We start from the raw sequence: 16499 nt of genomic DNA, 5'->3' as shown, positions 1-16499 counted from the left end.
AGATATCCTTAATTTTGTCTTGTAATTACTGAATGTATTAAGTACAGTTGTGTAATTTATTATGTTAACTTTTCTTGGCTGTGACAAATACCTAAGAAAGTCATGGTTTCAGTGCGTGGTCCACTGGCTCTATTGTTTCTGGGCATGAGATGAGGCAGAACATCATGGCAGAGCGGGTAGTAGAGCCAAACTGCTCACCTCATGACAGTGGTGAAGAAGAAAGAGTGCACGAGCAGAAGGGGTTGGGGACAAGAAATACCCTTGTAGCCCGTGACCTGCTTCCTCCAGCTGGGCCTGTCTCCTGAGTTCCCCCCACCCCATCCTGCTGTGTCTCTAAGTGCATTAATCCATGATCACTTTAAAGCCCTCAGGATCCCATTGCTTCCTAGAAGCTCCACTTGGAGGACCAAGCTTTCAACACTTGACTCTTGAAGTCTAAATCTAATACCTGACACTGATGCTGTCCTATGCTGCTTAGATCTTAATTCCAGGAAATCCAGCGGTTTGTGAAAATGTTGGCAGCTGATATCTCTGAGTTGGGCATTGATGCAGGATTTGCGGTTGGCTGGACAGAGCCATATTGCCTAAGGTCACACCCCCAGGGACAGCCTGCATCCAGTGACTGATGGAGGTGGGTAGGTGGTGCAGGTACAGAGATGTAGCCATCTTGCCTGAACTGCACCGGCCCAGGCCTCCAATGCAGACATGAGGCAGTTCACCTCCCGCTCCGCCCAGTGCTACCTCTTCACCCTCATGTGGAGTGACTCCCAAGAACATTCTCCAGAAATTCCTGTACACATGTCTTGGCACTTTGGAGCTTGTGTTTCCGGGAAGCTGATCACCTGAATCCTCTGCAGGCTGTTTTCTGTTGTTTCTTTTGTCCATAAGGTTTTGTCTTACTGTCTCTGCTCTTTTTGATTGTTCGACTTTGTATATGATGAGTTTCAGAAACTCTGGATGTCATCTTCCTGCAGAGGACTCACTACAGAAGTAGCAGGCGGCTTCTTAGCCTATGGGCACTGGCCTGCTCAGTCACCTCAATCAAATCAAGGGTCGAAACAATTTGGAGCTTTAATCGGTGCTGTTCCAATTTTAGTTCCCTTTGCTCCTAAGCTCTAGCCTATGGGGTGAATGCTTTACCTGCCCCTTCTCCGTGGTGGGCTCTGCGTCTTGTGTCCTAAGCCCTGGGGGTCTGTCATGGCTGTACTCACCATCAGCCTCTTAGCTGCAGTTTTCAGTTGACAGGTGCCGCTAGGTGGGTTAGCCAGGTGTTGGTCTTCCTCTAGGCTTCCTTCTCCTGGTTCTCTGAGGCCCCAAGACAGATTCAGGGGGTCTCATTTAGTTTTCCTTGTTGTTCTCTGCAGGGAAATTGGTTTAAACCACCTATGCCGCTATTGCTAGAAGCCATTTTCTGCTGTATTGTTGACGTATAATTTGCTTAACCAATCTATTACTGTTGAAATAAAGGTTTTATTAAAAGCATTAGCTATGCTGTGTAAATAGTGCATGTCTTTATTGCTTAGTTGTGTGCCCACTTACAGTTCTTTCACATGCAGATTTGAAGTGGAACTGTTAGTATGTGGCTGCTCCAGACACTGTGCTGATTTACCCTTCATCAGCAGTGGGGGAGATGAACCGTCTCCAGCCTGACTTCATAAATGTGTGTGCATTTCCTTCCCTCCTGCAGGCACGTGCGCTGACACCTCAGACTGCAGAAGCAGATGCCATTCGGTTTTTGGTTGGGACGCAGTCACTTAAATATGATAATCAGGTAACTATTTTTGAAATGTATACATGTTAATTACTGAGATTTTTCTAAGATTTATAACCATTTTGCTCTTCATTTTCCAGCAACATGTGAGAAAAAAATGTCACACAAACACAATAAACTTGTATCAGACTTGAACATGTTTTAAGATGACGGCTGAACCCAGCTAGGTACGGCGATTGAGTGCAGCGATTTGAACTTGCTGTGCTGGTAGTACTTCCATAGCTTGGTTCTTGTGGCTACACAGGTTTTTACCTTATAAGTGATTGAGAAGCAGTCTGGGGGCTTGTGCTCTGGGGGTGACCTCTCAGATTGCTCCCAGCACTTTGTATTGCTGAGCTTGTCCCAGTCCCTCTGCAGCACAGGGTTCCAGACTGTCACGCCTGTTGGCCACCTGTTGGCTCATAGGATGTAGCAGACACTCGGGAGGTCTGGATTCATCCTGTGCCGTGACTCTAACCCTGGGACCTGAACAAATCGATTCGGCTTGCTGGGATGGAGGCCAAGCGTCTCCTGTGCCCTTCACAGAAAGACCATGAGTACTGTGAACAGGTGTGCTTTCCTTGGCCTGGGGGTGGTGTCCACAGGCCACGTTAAAACGCACAGAGCCTCTCTTCTGTCCCACAGGAGAAATGTATCAAAAAAGCTCATGAAGAACGTTCCTGCTGCGTAGGTCAGATCGAGATCGTCACATCCCATGTTGATAAGGGATTTAAAATCAGCATTTTGACTACAACACCAATTTGTTGATATTTATCTAGATACAGCTTTGTATATAAATATTTCTTTTACTCAAGCTGTAATTTCTGTATCCACAACCTAGGAAAAGCTTTGTGCACCAAGAATATTAATTCACTGGTACTTAACAATTGTAAAAATAGAATATCAAAATGTGAAAATGCTGGGCGGGCACTGGGGAGTTTCCATCTGTGGAGGTGGACTTCCACGGGTCCCCAGGCTGCTCGCAGTGCACCAGTACTCACTGTGCTCAGTGAAGTCACAGACTCCGAGGAAGCATCACAACTTGGGATCTTAGGATCATAACACACTGCGACCAACTGTGGTGTAGAAGAGCAAAGTTCAAAATCGAATCTTTGCTTGTAATGAAGGCTGGAAGGAAATAGGTCAGAAAGGGCTAAAATTAGTGCTGTGGTATCTCCAGGTGGTGGGAGATGGGGATGCTGTAAATGTTTTCCTTACTAATATGGTTTTCTGAATGTGTCTGTGGGTGTCTGTGAGAGAGAGTCTGTGTGTGTGTGTGTGTGTGAGAGAGAGAGAGTGTGTGTGTGAGAGTGTGAGAGAGAGTGTGTGACAGTGTGTGTGTGTGAGAGAGTGTGTGTGTGAGAGAGTATGTATGTGTGTGTAAGAGAGAGTGTGTGTGTGAGAGGGAGTATGTGTGTGAAAGGGAGTATGTGTGTGTGTGAGAGAGTGTGTGTGTGTGTGTGTGTGTGTGTGACTTTTCCTGTGGAAAAAGATGTAGCTGAGGTTCCTTTATGAGTGTGAGTGGCTGCTGGTAGCCACCCCAGAGGGAAGCCAGCGGCCAGTGCATCGATCTCACTTAGGCAGGGGGTCAGAGCCATGCCCACGGCTGGGTGAAGACCTGGCCGGGCGGAATGTCCTGTCGTGAGGCCGTAGCAGGCGCTGGGCCCTCCCTCCTGCCTCCTGTCACTGGGGACTGCCTGGGTGGAGCTCGCTGCAGGAAGGTGGAGTGGACCGTGCCTCCCCATCTTGTCCACAGCCTCCAGGTGCCCTCTTCTTATTACTTGCTTTTTAATTCTGCCTGATTTCTGAGACTCTACCATAGTACATCTTAGTTCTCTAAATCTTCTGAGAACAAGGGAGAACTTACTGTTTTTATTAGTGTGAGATGGTTTCTTAAAAAAAGGAGAGCTGACAAATGCACCGATGAAAAACAAAATGAAGGGCAGAGAGTGGCCTTGAGAGGCAGCCATGCTGCCGTGGCCGCCCTGGAGCTGCTGCCTGGGGTGTACCCCGGTGAGGGTGTTACGAAAGAATTGGCCCAAGAAACAGTGCGTTTGTCTCTTGGAAGCCTTTCTGAACAAGGCAAGATCCAGTTAGTTTAAAGAAGCTTTAACATTTTTCCTCTCTTTCCTCCTAGTTGAAAAATTCTGATATCACTCAGGTTCGTTTCCCAGTAGTTGCTTAAGAGTAAACAGTGTCTTGTTACGCACCTTCCATTCACACCCCACACATGTACTTTTAATGCTTTCGTTAACTGTAATCTATGCTTAGTGAAGATGTACACAGCAGTGGTTCTCAATCCCAGAGATTTAGAGGAGGCTGTGGGCCTGTTCTCTGCGCTCCTGGCCTGGCTGTCTTGGTCACATCGTGCTGCAGTAGGGGTGATGCTCTTGTCTAGGGCTGAAAGAAGTGGAGAGCTAGTGTTTTCCTAGGGTCTCAGAACTCACGGGCTCTCTCCTCTCTGAGCAGTGCTGTTGTGGTCTCTGGGGGGACAGCCAGCTCCCTCAGGCAGTTCCCAGCACTGCGTCTTCAGTGTGGTTTCTGGAGTACAAGGTGTGCATTCTTGGGCCTGGTGAAACAAGCCTTTTAATCAGAAAATTTTATCCTTCTTAAAATAGTCTTATATAGAAATCCAACTTTCCCATGGTAAGAGAAGCATATGTTGAGCTTAAGTTTGGGGTACCTAGTGTGTAAGTGTTGGGTGGTCTTTTCCACCCTCCGTCATAGGAATTGCTTGGTGCTTCACAGAGCCCCCACAGTAACGTCTTCTCTGTCCTGCTAATTCCTGATGACACAGCTAATCCAGGCTGTGGCCTCTGGCTACAGCCACAGTTTTCTTCATGGTAGAATGGGGGGACCGAGTGATAGCTCTCTTTCTCCGGTTGTCTTTTGAAGGTGACTCCAAACCATAGCAGGAGAGGGACATTTCCTAGTGCTGGCTGTGCCTTCTGCCTGGGGGAAGGTGTGTGCCGTCTTTGAGACGCCCGTTCGCTCAGGCATCCTTTCGGCCACTGCTTGTGCTACACATGGGCAGAGCTCTTGAGTTCCTCCTTTTATGTGCTGGGTACATACAGATGAACAGACACACGTCAGATAGGGTCCGATATGTGTCCTGAGTTGTGTGTTCAGCGAAGTGCTGCGCTGGACGTGCAGTGTCTCAGTGGGCTGTGAATGAGGTGTGTGCGTGTTGCAGGAGACCAGGAGGTGGAGATGGGCGAGGGTTCTAGATCTGAAGTTTGTTATTTGCTTCTGCAGTAGACTTTTCTCCAGAATTTTCCTTCCATATTGGTAACCTCCTATTTCTTATATAGATGGGACACTAGTCTTAATCCTCCTTCTGAGGACAGCAGGAGTGCCAGATGGCCAAGAGGTCTGGAATGTGGGCTCTCACAGCCTCAGTGACTTGTCCTGGTCAGTGGAGGAGCTGCTGAAGCCAAGGGGCGGCAGGCCACTCCTTCCTTTCCCAGGGTAACTTTTGTCCCTAGTTTTACGGCCATAGCTGTGTTGTTGTGTGTTGTGTTTGGATTAATGATAGTGTGTTTCTGAGTCCCCTCTGCCTGGGTTTCCTCTCCTATCCCCCTCGGAATCTCTCTCTGCTTGGGAAAAATCCAGAGTCCTGGCCCCACTCCTGCTTAACCTCAGCTTCTCTACTCTTCTACTTTGTGCCTTCCTCCTTCCCTTCCTCCTCCTCTGCTCCTCCCCGCCCTCCTCTCTTCCTTTCAGCTCCTTGTTGCTCTGGGCAGTTGGAGTATCCGATAGCCTGGGTTCCAGCTGGGCTGCCCAGAGCCCAGGCCATGCTGCCAGCAACCCCGTCCTCCGTTCTGCATCTTATTTTCTTCAATAAGGGCTTCCTCTGTAGGGCTCTCTTGTTTCTGAGTGCCCCCAGGCGATCTCTGTACTTGGGGACTCTTTTATAGGTTCCCTCCACCTCCCAGCTCAGCTAGTCAGGGATATGACATCTGGTGTGACCCTTGTCCTCTTCTGAGGATGGCTGAGCCCACAGGTCTGGTGACTTCCCACAGTGGTTGAGCTCAGCTGATTATTGACTCCTGAGTGAAATTTGGAACTTCCCGTCCAGGATTTCCTTGTGTCGTTGTCTCTCCTCACGTAGCTTATGTGTGACCTCTCACACGTGAGGCCTTTCCAGCTCCCTTGGCCCAGTTCCCCAGCCTGAAGTCATGTCTTTGTTGCATGGCCCTTGTCTGTCAGTGTGGACACCTGCCTCCACTGGGGGCTCATGCTGTTGGGTTTCAGTGGTTGCCTTCTGTGTTCACCATCCTGACCCAACGGAGTTTTCCAGGACCAAGAGCTGTTTATTGCTGTGTCTCCTTTTTCTTTGTGGACCCAGGCCTTGGGCACGCTAGGCGAGTGACCTGCCACTGAGTGGCCCCAGCCTGTTTTATGTTAAGACATGGCCTGGCCAAACACCCCTGATGCTGGGATCACCAGCAGGCGCTGAACAGGCTGTCGGGGTGGCTGCACATGCTTCCGACTCATCATTCCTAATGTAGTAAATGCACTCCTTTTCACCAGGAAATCTTGGGATGTCCTGTGATGCCTTCTCAGTGACATTTGTTACATTTTCAAACAAACAAATCAGACTTTTTTTCTGCCTAAAGTTATAGCGTCTAGGAATCATGCCTGGCCATCCAGTTCCATAGTTTCACTGTGGTAAATTCCTCTGTGTTGTAAGTCTGACTCTCAAGGAACATTGGGTCAACACCTGTTGCCAGTTGTCCCCACTGGAGTCACAAGGAGCAAAGGCCTAGAACCACCTATGGATGTTCCCGCTGCCTTGGGGGCTCCTGAGTTGCAGACTTTGGCTCTGGGGGTGGTGGTTTGTATTGTGTCTATGCTACAAAACAGGCGGGGCGGGGAGTCCTGTCTCTGCTCCTGATTAAAAAACCCACCAGCAGAGCAGGTGGCTTCAGTTGCAGGATTTCCCAGCAGCCTTTCAGGGTTTCCTTAGCGACTGCTCTGGAGCTGTGTGGTGGTTTGCGCTTGGCTCCTGAGCCTGAAGTGGGCTATGTGCACCGGTGTAAATGGGCACGGGCAAGGACAGCTGCAGCCTTGGGCCATACTTGGCTTCCTTGCTTCTGTGAGTTGCCTCCTCTTTGCTGTCCAAGAATTTGGCTCTCACCCACCATGTCATTAGGCTCCCATAATTTTTTTTAAGTGCAGAATCATGCTTAGGTCTTTCTGAGTTTCAGATTTATATCTAAAAGTGTGGTAGTAAACAGCCCATAGTGTCCAGTGACTTGGCCACCTTCTAGCTGTATCCCTAGTTCTTGGCCACAAATGGCAGAGGAGACTTCATTTTATCTATTGTTCTCAGGACTGTCACTAGGCCCAGGAGGTCTTGGAATGTGAGGACTTTTCTTTAGCCCTTGGCTGCCAAGCATACTTTAGGCTTCCTGGGCAGGGGCTATTAAAATGACCTGGGGCCTAAGACTCAAGGAAAGAGTATTGATACGGATAGGCAAGCGGTAGTCATAGATTGGGCTTAACAAACCTCTGGAAGGGTGTGGCCTATTTAATCATGATTTAGTTTCTTATTTAAATACATAGCTAAAATACTAGTACTCATTTTCAGTTAGAACAAAGGGATCTAGAAGTCTAGTACCTTAAATTTGCAAATGCAGAAACAAGAGCCCAGAAAGCTTTAGTGAGTTGGCCAAGGGTAGCAAGCTAGGAAGTGGCAGAATCCAAGCTAGAACCCAGGTTTCCTGATATATTTATGCTGAAGCAAAGCAGATTTCAGGAAGAACTATGTTGTCAGGGTCATTGGCTTCAGCTGGGAATAAGGGAAACTATGAACATGGTTTGCTGTTTGCAGAGGTAGCCCCCAGTGTGCTGAGTGTCATCTGTGGCCTTATGGCTCACACTGGGCTTTAAACATTTTAATATTGGTGATCAAAATATGCAAGTGGGATCTTTGTTTTCAGTGACTAATGTTTTTTTGAAAGTCGGCTGTGCTGTGAAGAATTCCTTCCTGACCTGGGTGGCAGTGCTGATCCCATTCTTCTGCCCTCATTCCATTCGGAGCTTGTTCCACGTGTGACTCATTTTGTAACTGGCCTAAAACGGCCTGTGTTTATTCAACTTCCTGTGAGCTGGGTGCAGGCATGGTACAGGCCAAGTGCTGTTGAGAGCAGAGTTGAGCGCTCTTCCCTGCGGGCGCCAGGGCGCCACACTCAGGTGGAGGGAGGCGCCTGAGGCCAGAAGTGTGGGCTTCAGAGTGCTGGGGGCTCCCCTGACCCTGGTTCCGGTTGTCTGAGTGGGCCGAGGCACCTTCATGCTTTGAGTCTCAGTTTCTTCTCCTTCACGTCGTGGTTAGTAAGGATTTTACTGGGCTGCTTTGGATAAGAGGAGCTGCCAAAGGTAAAGCACTTACGGTAGTCCTGGGGCATTGCAGACATCAGCCATTATTGTTGCTCTTGCTTTTGGCAGTTGATGGATGCCTCACTTTCCTTTTGAACATAGCCCTGTTGAAGCAGTTCATGACAATGTGTTTGGACTCTGAATTTCTAGAAGAGGAAGACAGGTGGAAAAACCTTCAGGCACGTCAGGCTAGAAGTGCAGGTTGCATGCTTGAGGGCTTCAGGGAGGGGATCTAAAGGAAGATGGTGCACCAACCAGTGGAGCCTGATGGACAGTATCTGCTTGGGGTCCTTGTAGGCAAGAACACAGCTCTGTGGGGAGGCCAGGCCTGCGGGCAGGTGGGCCAGGGGCTTGTGACAGCGAGGGTTGGTGCCTCAGATTTGCAGGATGCTGTGCTGTGGCGGGTGGACGGAGCCAGCCAGCAAAAGTGCTAGTACCTGCCTGTCAATGCCCTGCGCTGTAGTGCCTGTAAGAGATGTGGCAAAATGGTACATTTAAGTGCGTTCTTTCTTTCAGTGTTAATGGATTTCCGATAAGTAGGAAATGTGTCAAACACTGAAAGAAAAAATTCCCTAACAACATGAAAGCTATTTCTGATTTTGTATATTACCTTTTATTTCGTGTTCACATGTGGTAGTTGCATAATTGCCAGCCATTTTATATCTGCTTTTAAAACTGAGCACTCTTACAACATTTTTGGTAATTATAATCATAATAGTTAAAGTCACATAATATTTCATAGTATATATTTCTGGCTTATTTGTGGTGGCAGAGTTGAAGAAATCAAATTATTGTTTCAATTTCAACATTTGTGTAGTTCTTATGTATATATTGTAGTAAACCTCCTAAAAGAATTATCCATATTACAACATGTACCAATTTTACAATCGTCTTCCCAGTTAAGTTGGTTAATAAAATAAACATCCATCGGTGTCAGAGTTGCCATGTTTTAATTCTTTGTGTGCTGGGAGGAGCCCAGGGCTGAGGGCATGCTGGACAGCCTCTGCCCCTCAGCTGTCTGGCCCCTTGGGTTCTGTCTTGCAGTTTTCCTGTCATTCGCTACAGTGAGGAGCGGGCTTTCCTCCTGCGTCGGCCATGTATGGATCCCTGGCTTCTGTCTGTGGGTGTGACTTACGCTCATGCTGCTTATGTGCACATGCATCCGCGCCATACCACTGCACCCATCCCTGACACCCGCACACGTGTGTGACTGCCACCTGGCCGTCCCTAGTCCCAGCTGCCCTGCCATGGGAGCCACTGGCCTTCCCTTGAACATCATGGAAGGGCTCGCATTTCTGCTGTATCTGCTGCTTCTGTCACCATTTCCTCTCCGTCACCTAGGTGCCCTGTTCTATGAAAGTGCCAGTCCTCTTGTTGGTGGACATCTGGGTGTCACACATTGTTGCTATCATGAGTCAATCTGCTGCGGACATTCTTGCCCTTTATTGGCATTTGTTGGGCATGTGCCCAGTGTCAGTGAATTGCTGGGTCCTAGGACGTGTATGTGCTTGGCCTCAGTAAGCACTGCCACATGTTCGTAGTAATAGCACTTGACTGCTTGGTAAGGGATGGCTTTCAACACCTAGCAGTCCACAGAGAAGAAAGGTACTTCCAGAGGAAACTGCAGTGGCTGCTGCCCCAGTTCTTGGATGTGCAGTTGTAATGTAGACACAGTTTCTGCCAGGAAACTGCTGGGAAGTCTTGCTGGGTCTGAGGGCAGGAGGCATGGTCTGCTGGTGACTTTAAAGATAACAGTGGTGATGGCTCATCCCTGGCAGAGAGAAGGGGAAGGCACCTGTGTGTACCGGGCTCCTGCTGGGCACCGCTGCATTCTCAGTAAACCTGAGCAGCTACTGCGGCCTTGCCATCGTGATGTGGAGAATGGCATCCTGTGGCTCTACTCTGGGTGCCCAGTGCTGGCTTGTCCACTGTGCACATGGGGAATGGCACCATGTGGCTCTGAAGGCTGCTGCTGAATTTGAGCTCTGTCTACACTGACGGTGCAGAGTGCTCTTGCAGGAAGCCGGATTGTTCTCATGTTGGTGTGCTGCGTAGAGGAAGCAATCCACAGTGACACTGAGTATAAACAGCGTGGACATGCTCTTGGGCATCATCGAAACTCTGTTTTGATTGCTAAAGTAATGCATATTAATCACGCAAAAATAATAAAGATATCGATAAAGCACAAACAGGTGAAGGAAGACACCTGTGATCCCGCCATCCTGAGATAACCAGTTCCTCTGGTTGTAAACAAAAAATGGTTGTAGTTCTGTTCCTTTCTGTGTTCCCTTCTCCTTAAACGTGTCATGGACTTTTTTCCTTAGCCCTGAAATGCTCTGGAACATACTGAATGGCTCCCTGTAGTGTGTTGCAGTCCTGCCCGACATGTTATTGGACAGTCCCTGCTGTTGGACACTTGGGTGACTCTGTCCTGTCCATGGCAATAATCAGTGCCATGGTGCACATTCTTGGATATAAATCTTTGTGAAGATCCATTATTATTTTCCTAGTATAAGTTTATATTAAAAAGAATTATTTCCTTGTTGACTTAATATTGATAAGAGATTGAATATAAAAATCATTTCAGTTCCTCTAAAATTCATTCAGAAAAGTATGAGCATATTTAACCTTTTTGTTTAGTGACCTAAATTTAGCACTTTGTAATTAATATTTATATTGTCATAAATGCTGACAGCTATTGGTCTCGATTTTAGGAAGAAGCTAAAACTGTGCTAAAATACAATCTTTCCCACACTTTCCCACTCAAATCACTTCTGAGGTGGATCAAGTTCTGCTCACCAGAGCGGCCACGCATGGTCCACCCGACTCCGCTGTGCAGCAGGACCCAAGGTCACTCTCAGATCTCAAGGGGCAGCAGCCCCCGCCAGCTCCTTCTCTTCCCTGCAGGCACACAGCGGTCTGAGAGGCTTTTGCTGCCTTGAACAGCAAGGACAGCTGCCAGCCGCAGCCTAATCTCAGAGCCCTGGGGTTGTGTGAAGGCTGGAGAGGACCAGAGGGTAGTTCTGTAGCTTGGAATTGTGAAAATACTCTATGGGGACTTATTACCTTGTCATTAAAGAGGAGTGCAGAAAGAAATTACAGACATGTGTTGTTAGTATAATGTGAATTAAAGGTGTGTTGGTGAAGTGATTTGGTGACTTTTTGGTAATCATGTTTAATTAAAATGCTGAGGAAAGTGTTTGAGATCCTGATGTGTCCTTTTCTTGTATTTGTAGATCCACATCATAGATTTTGATGATGAGAATAACATTATAAATAAAAATGTCCTCCTGCATCAAGCGGGTGAAATCTGGCACATTAGTGCCAGCCCTGCAGATAAAGGTGTGCTGGCAACCTGCTACAGTAAAAGTAAGTATGGCTTTTGCTAGACACTTGTGCATACCAGCTGGATGTATCCCCTAACATTGATTTTATATTGCTAATGGATTGGTGTGTGGTTTACAAGCCTTGACCGCCAATAACCAGAGCAGCTGTGATAGTGCGGGTAGGTGTTTGTGGAAGTTATAACTCTGAGATCCTCAGGGTCCAAACTGGGGTCACAGTGTTCAGGAGCATTGTACCCCCACATCAGGAGAGCACCGTGCCGGAGGCTCCTGAGGGGGACACAGGTGTCCTGACACAGCCATACCACTCCAGAGGACAGCAGGAATTTGCCCCCTTTCCACCGCTCTACGTGCATGGTGATGAGCAGAGCCCAGGACTTTTTGATAGCAGCTGTGCCAGCCAGCACAGGTGAGTCCTGTGTCCTTGCACCCAAGCAGACTGCCTCCATCAGCCTCCGGCTCTCCAGGCTCTAGGACTCACATGTTCATCTTTGTCAAATGTCTGAGACTGAATGGGCCCCACATCTTCCTTAATTCTTGTTCTGTTGCAGTCAGTGACTACTTTCTAAATTCTGGCTTCCTATTAGCCCTTTTTCTGCTTTGTAAGCCCTGTATACTCCGTTCAAGCTGAGACCTGTCTGTCCTGGCTCAATTTGTGCATGCAGGGAGTGTTGGGCAGATGCAGATTGTCACAGCTGATTCTCCAGGGCTCACTACTGCCCTGGATCCTTCTGAGCCACTGCCTATTCATAGGTGGGGAGAGTCGTTCCTGAGCCTGGCTGTGGGAGGTTGTGTGCACAACCAACTCTTGGAACTTTCCCTTTGTGGATAAAAGTCAAACAGCTTTATGTTTTCTTCTCGGTAATTTCATAAGAAAGATGCACTGCTGTGAAGCAAAGGGAGGGATGTTTCCAGGGTGGATAGTGTCCCGACAGTGCTGCGCAGACTGACTGGCACGTGGTAGCAACTGCTGGTGGGACACAGGGGTGATGGTGCCAAGTGATGGGAGGGGGTCCTGCACATGCCAGTGAAAGGGGAGCCTTGGATCTTCATTTCATCTGTGTCCGAAAGAGCATATTGCTACGAGGCATTGAGGCGGGAGAGCTTCACCCGCGCGGCCTCTGCCTTTGCAGCTGCCAGGACTTGAACTTGCCCCCTCCTCAGTTTATCTTTAGTTCAAAATGTGCTTTCAGTGGATCTTAACCCTCCTTATGGGTCTTGCTCCCCATGTCCAGGTTCTTTTCTCACACAACGCTCTCTTACAGTTCATGGAAAGAGGCCTACGCTTCAGATGAACTTTTTAAAAAGCATTTACTTTGCTGCTTCAATTTTTTAAAAAAATATTTTTCCAAATTGGAGTGAGTGGATATGTGTGTTTGTGTGTGTGTGGTGTGCTTATACTATCATGGGTGTTACAGTTTAGATGTAAGGTGTCCCCCAAAAGTTCACATGTGAGGGACAATGCAAGATTTGGAGGAGAAATGTTGGGTCATAGCCTTAACTGGGCCAGTGAATCAAACCCTGATGGGGTTAGCTGGGTGGTGACTGGAGGCCTGTGGGATGTGGCTAGAGGAAGTGACTCACTGGAGAGTGGTTACGGGGTATATAGTTGTGTCTGGCAAGTGGAGATTTGTCTCTGCTTACTGATCTCCATGCCATCCTTTTATGGACTAAGACCTCTGAAATCTGAGCTCTCAAATGACCTTTGCCTCCTCTATAATTGTGCTGGTCAGATCCTTTTAGTCACAGCAGTGAAAAACCTGACTAAAACAATGGGTGAGAAGTGCCTGCCTCTGCTCACACTGTCCTGTCGGTGTGCATGTGTTTGCCTGCCTGCCTGCCTGCCTGTGGGCTGTGATCTTTTGCTTATACTGTCCTTGCTGACACCCACGTGGGGGTGGCCTCATGGTCAGCAGAGGGCACCAGCAGCTTGGCTCTGTATCCTCCTCTCCTCTGACCCTCCACAGGGTCCCTTCCTGTGTGTCAGTGTTCCCGTCCTGCCTGGTGCTCAGTCACCACAGGCCATTCCTACAGCTTTCCCCCCTCCTTCTCTTGGTGTTTCTGTATTCTCACAGATGTTAAGGCGGATGCTTACAGGACAGCATTTTGCAGAGCTGGACTGACTCTTTGTGTTTGGCTGTGGCGATGCATCTTAGGGTGTCCACTGGAGACTTCTGTGGGCTTTCATAGAGAAATTACTGCCCAAGCCAGAACACAGGAATTCATCGAGGGGACATTGGAGCCAGGGGAACTGAAGCACCTGAGAGGTTAGAGCCTCATCAGCAATGTGGGGATCTGACTGGCACCCAGGGTGATTGGAGCCTGGTGGGTAGTCCTGGAGACTAGGACCCAGGGCGGTTATAGCCTGGTGGGCCATTCTGGAGGCAGCAGCACCTGGGACTGGGGACAGCAGCACCCAGGATGGGTGGAGCCAGGTGGGCCATCCTGGGGATTGACAGGCACCCGATTTGATCATCAGTGGTGCCATGTGTGATCTTCAGGCATTAACCTCAGTGCCCCAGGTGGAAGTGGTCCTTACAGAGGCCATGTTTAGACTTAGAGGTCTGAGTCCAAGGAATCGAAGCCAACACATGAACCCTGCATGGCTTCCTTCATCAGTTTGAGCCTCTGGCTCCTGCACATCTGACTTCTCGCTGCTTTCCCTCCTGTTCAAATGTTGCAAGCTCTTCTTTACCCTTAGAAATATAGGAGGTATTTCTATGTAGCTCAGTGGCAGAGTACTTGCCTATCATTCCTGAGGCCCTGGGTTCATTTCCCACTGCAGGAGGACAAAAAAGGAAAAAGAGATACAGGCGCTTTGTGTGTAGAATGTAAAAAAGGAGTCGAATATATGGAGATGGAGAATAGACAGCGGTGATAATGGGGGTGGCGAGTTGAAGTCAGAGGATAATCAGTGGCAAATGTCTAGAGATCTGCTGTTGGATGGGAGGATTTGGTAATACTGTATCATTCAGGATTTTTGCTCAATGAGTAGATAACATTTGTGCCTGCAACACATTAAATAATGGGAACTACATGAAATGATAATTTGTTTCACTGTAGCAACCATTGACATCCCGGAGCACATATATATGTATGTCTTAAGTAAGGGTGATAAAACTCATATGAGTAAAAAAAGATGGTGCAGCCATCATCTCCTCCTGAATGCCTGCCCCTCTCTGCTAGCCACAGATGGGGGCTCGCCTTGTTGCTGTCTTATTGCTACTGTGTGGTACTTTCTGCCAGTGTGTGTATCTTCATGTGTAATGTCCAAGGTCCTCTGTTTCTTCCTATCCACGGATACCTCCAGGGGGCTGGACTAGTGTCATCTCTCCTTGTGCCTCAGGGCCTTGGTCATGGAGGTCCTATGGTTTAGGCCTCTCCTTTGGAAGTCTCCTTCAGCCAGGGCAGTGCCCTCTGTCTCCGCATCGCAGCCCACCTTGGATGATACTTCACATGCTGCAAAAGAGCTACTCGGAAATAGTTACAGATCAAATTGCTACTTTAAACAATGTTGTAATAATTATCTTGTGAGATTTAAGAAAATACAGAGAGTCATTCTTGGGAACAAGGATGTTGAGGCACACTGTGTGAACCGGGAGGAAGAAAGGAGAGAAAATGAGGCTGCACAGCTGGGTTCATCTCTGTCTGAGCCCCAAGGGAAGAGGACATCCTGAAATGAGGTGACACAGGTGTCCTGAAACACTCCAAACTTTTCTTTACCTGGCTTTCCCCGTTACATGCCAGATGCATTTAATGATTTCCACATCTCAAGGTATTTTGCCAAAATGAGCTGAAAAACTTAACAAGAGAAACCAAATATACAACAGTCTGGTTATTTCCCCAAACTTCTGTCATTTCCTCAACTAGTCCCTGGGGCCTGAGGAAGGGAGTCCAGGAAGTGGCTGGGGGAGTGGGGGGCAGTTGGAAAACCTGCATTCTGCTGTTCCCTCTGCTCTTTACTGACTCTGTACCTGGGCCAGATGAGTAGCTTGGTTTCCATCTGCAGAGTTGGTACAAACACCCTTACTAATAAGGAAGTAATGAGGACCATGCAGGCTATTTTGAACAGACTTTGTCCTTGTGTTGGTGCACTGTGGAGGGACAGGCTCTCAGTATCAGTCCTGATGAGGTGTAGGGTGTCTCAAGGATACTGCATATCCGTTGAACGCATCTGTATTCAGGAGAGGTTAGAAGTGAGCAGCCAGGCCCCCGAGCCAGGGAGCACCGTAGGAGCCGCGGTGTGTGGGCTCAGAGCTCAGAAGAAGCATTGCCAGCTCCAGGTCACCTGTGTTCACCTCTGTCTATGCTGGCTCCTGCGAAGGTGGGAGGAGCTCCTGAGCTGGGGCACAGAGCCCTCAGGGCACTGATAGTGCCACCAGCCAGTGAGGAGGTGGGCTGCAACCACAGGCTAAACGTGGAATATCTCGCTATGGTGTCATTTTTGTTTGATTTTAAGTAATGAAAGCATTACTCAAAGCCCAAAATGCATGTAGATATGTTACCAAGAAGAGCCCAGAATCCACAGGAATGTTGTGAGTAAAACACAAATCTCACCGAGGATCCCTTCACATCCTGCGCTCAGATCCTGCTGTGTGGACTCTTACAGCTCATGGGGAGGAGGCACTTTCTCTTTCCTTTCCCCTGGTTGGCTGCAGCAGAATGGGACAGTAGGTCGTTCTCCGGGAGCTTCAAGCGCTAGCAGCAAGGTTTGTGATGAAAAGGCCTTTACCTTCCTTGTTTCCTTGCAAAGGCGGAGGACCAGTGCTGACTGTGCACTCCACCCTCCCTCTTGGTCAGCCTCTCCAAATCGGGGACAGTGGGTGAACCAGGGTGATGGCCGGGCTGTTCTCGGCAGCCTGACCCTTGCAGTAGCCTGACATAGCAGCCTCTGTCAGTTTTCTCTGCTGGCACGGTTGGTTCATGTTTCCTTGGGAAGCAGAGGAGGGCTGTTGGGATGTGTTGAGGGAGTACTGCTTATGGTGGCAGAGGAGACCCCGGATGGGCCATTTGCATCTGGACTG

The 16499-nt window shown here is 48.5% G+C and overlaps 1 protein-coding gene across 1 annotated transcript in view; it reads left to right on the top strand.

Annotated features, from left to right (window-relative positions):
* Eipr1 (EARP complex and GARP complex interacting protein 1) overlaps nt 1-16499 on the top strand; it is a 114694-nt gene that overhangs the window by 7532 nt on the left and 90663 nt on the right. The window contains exons 2-3 of the mRNA XM_046441173.2: nt 1688-1771; nt 11368-11500. Coding sequence (XP_046297129.1) covers nt 1688-1771; nt 11368-11500 — 217 coding nt within the window. The remainder of the gene's footprint in view (nt 1-1687; nt 1772-11367; nt 11501-16499) is intronic.

This window comes from Marmota monax, unplaced genomic scaffold (assembly GCF_021218885.2).
Source record: "Marmota monax isolate L192 unplaced genomic scaffold, Marmota_monax_Labrador192_F-V1.1 WCK01_AAM20220418_F8-fsc00010, whole genome shotgun sequence".
Classification (NCBI taxonomy): domain Eukaryota; kingdom Metazoa; phylum Chordata; class Mammalia; order Rodentia; family Sciuridae; genus Marmota; species Marmota monax.
The sequence above is the reverse complement of the archived record's forward strand: the minus strand, read 5'-3'. Positions and strand labels throughout refer to the sequence as shown.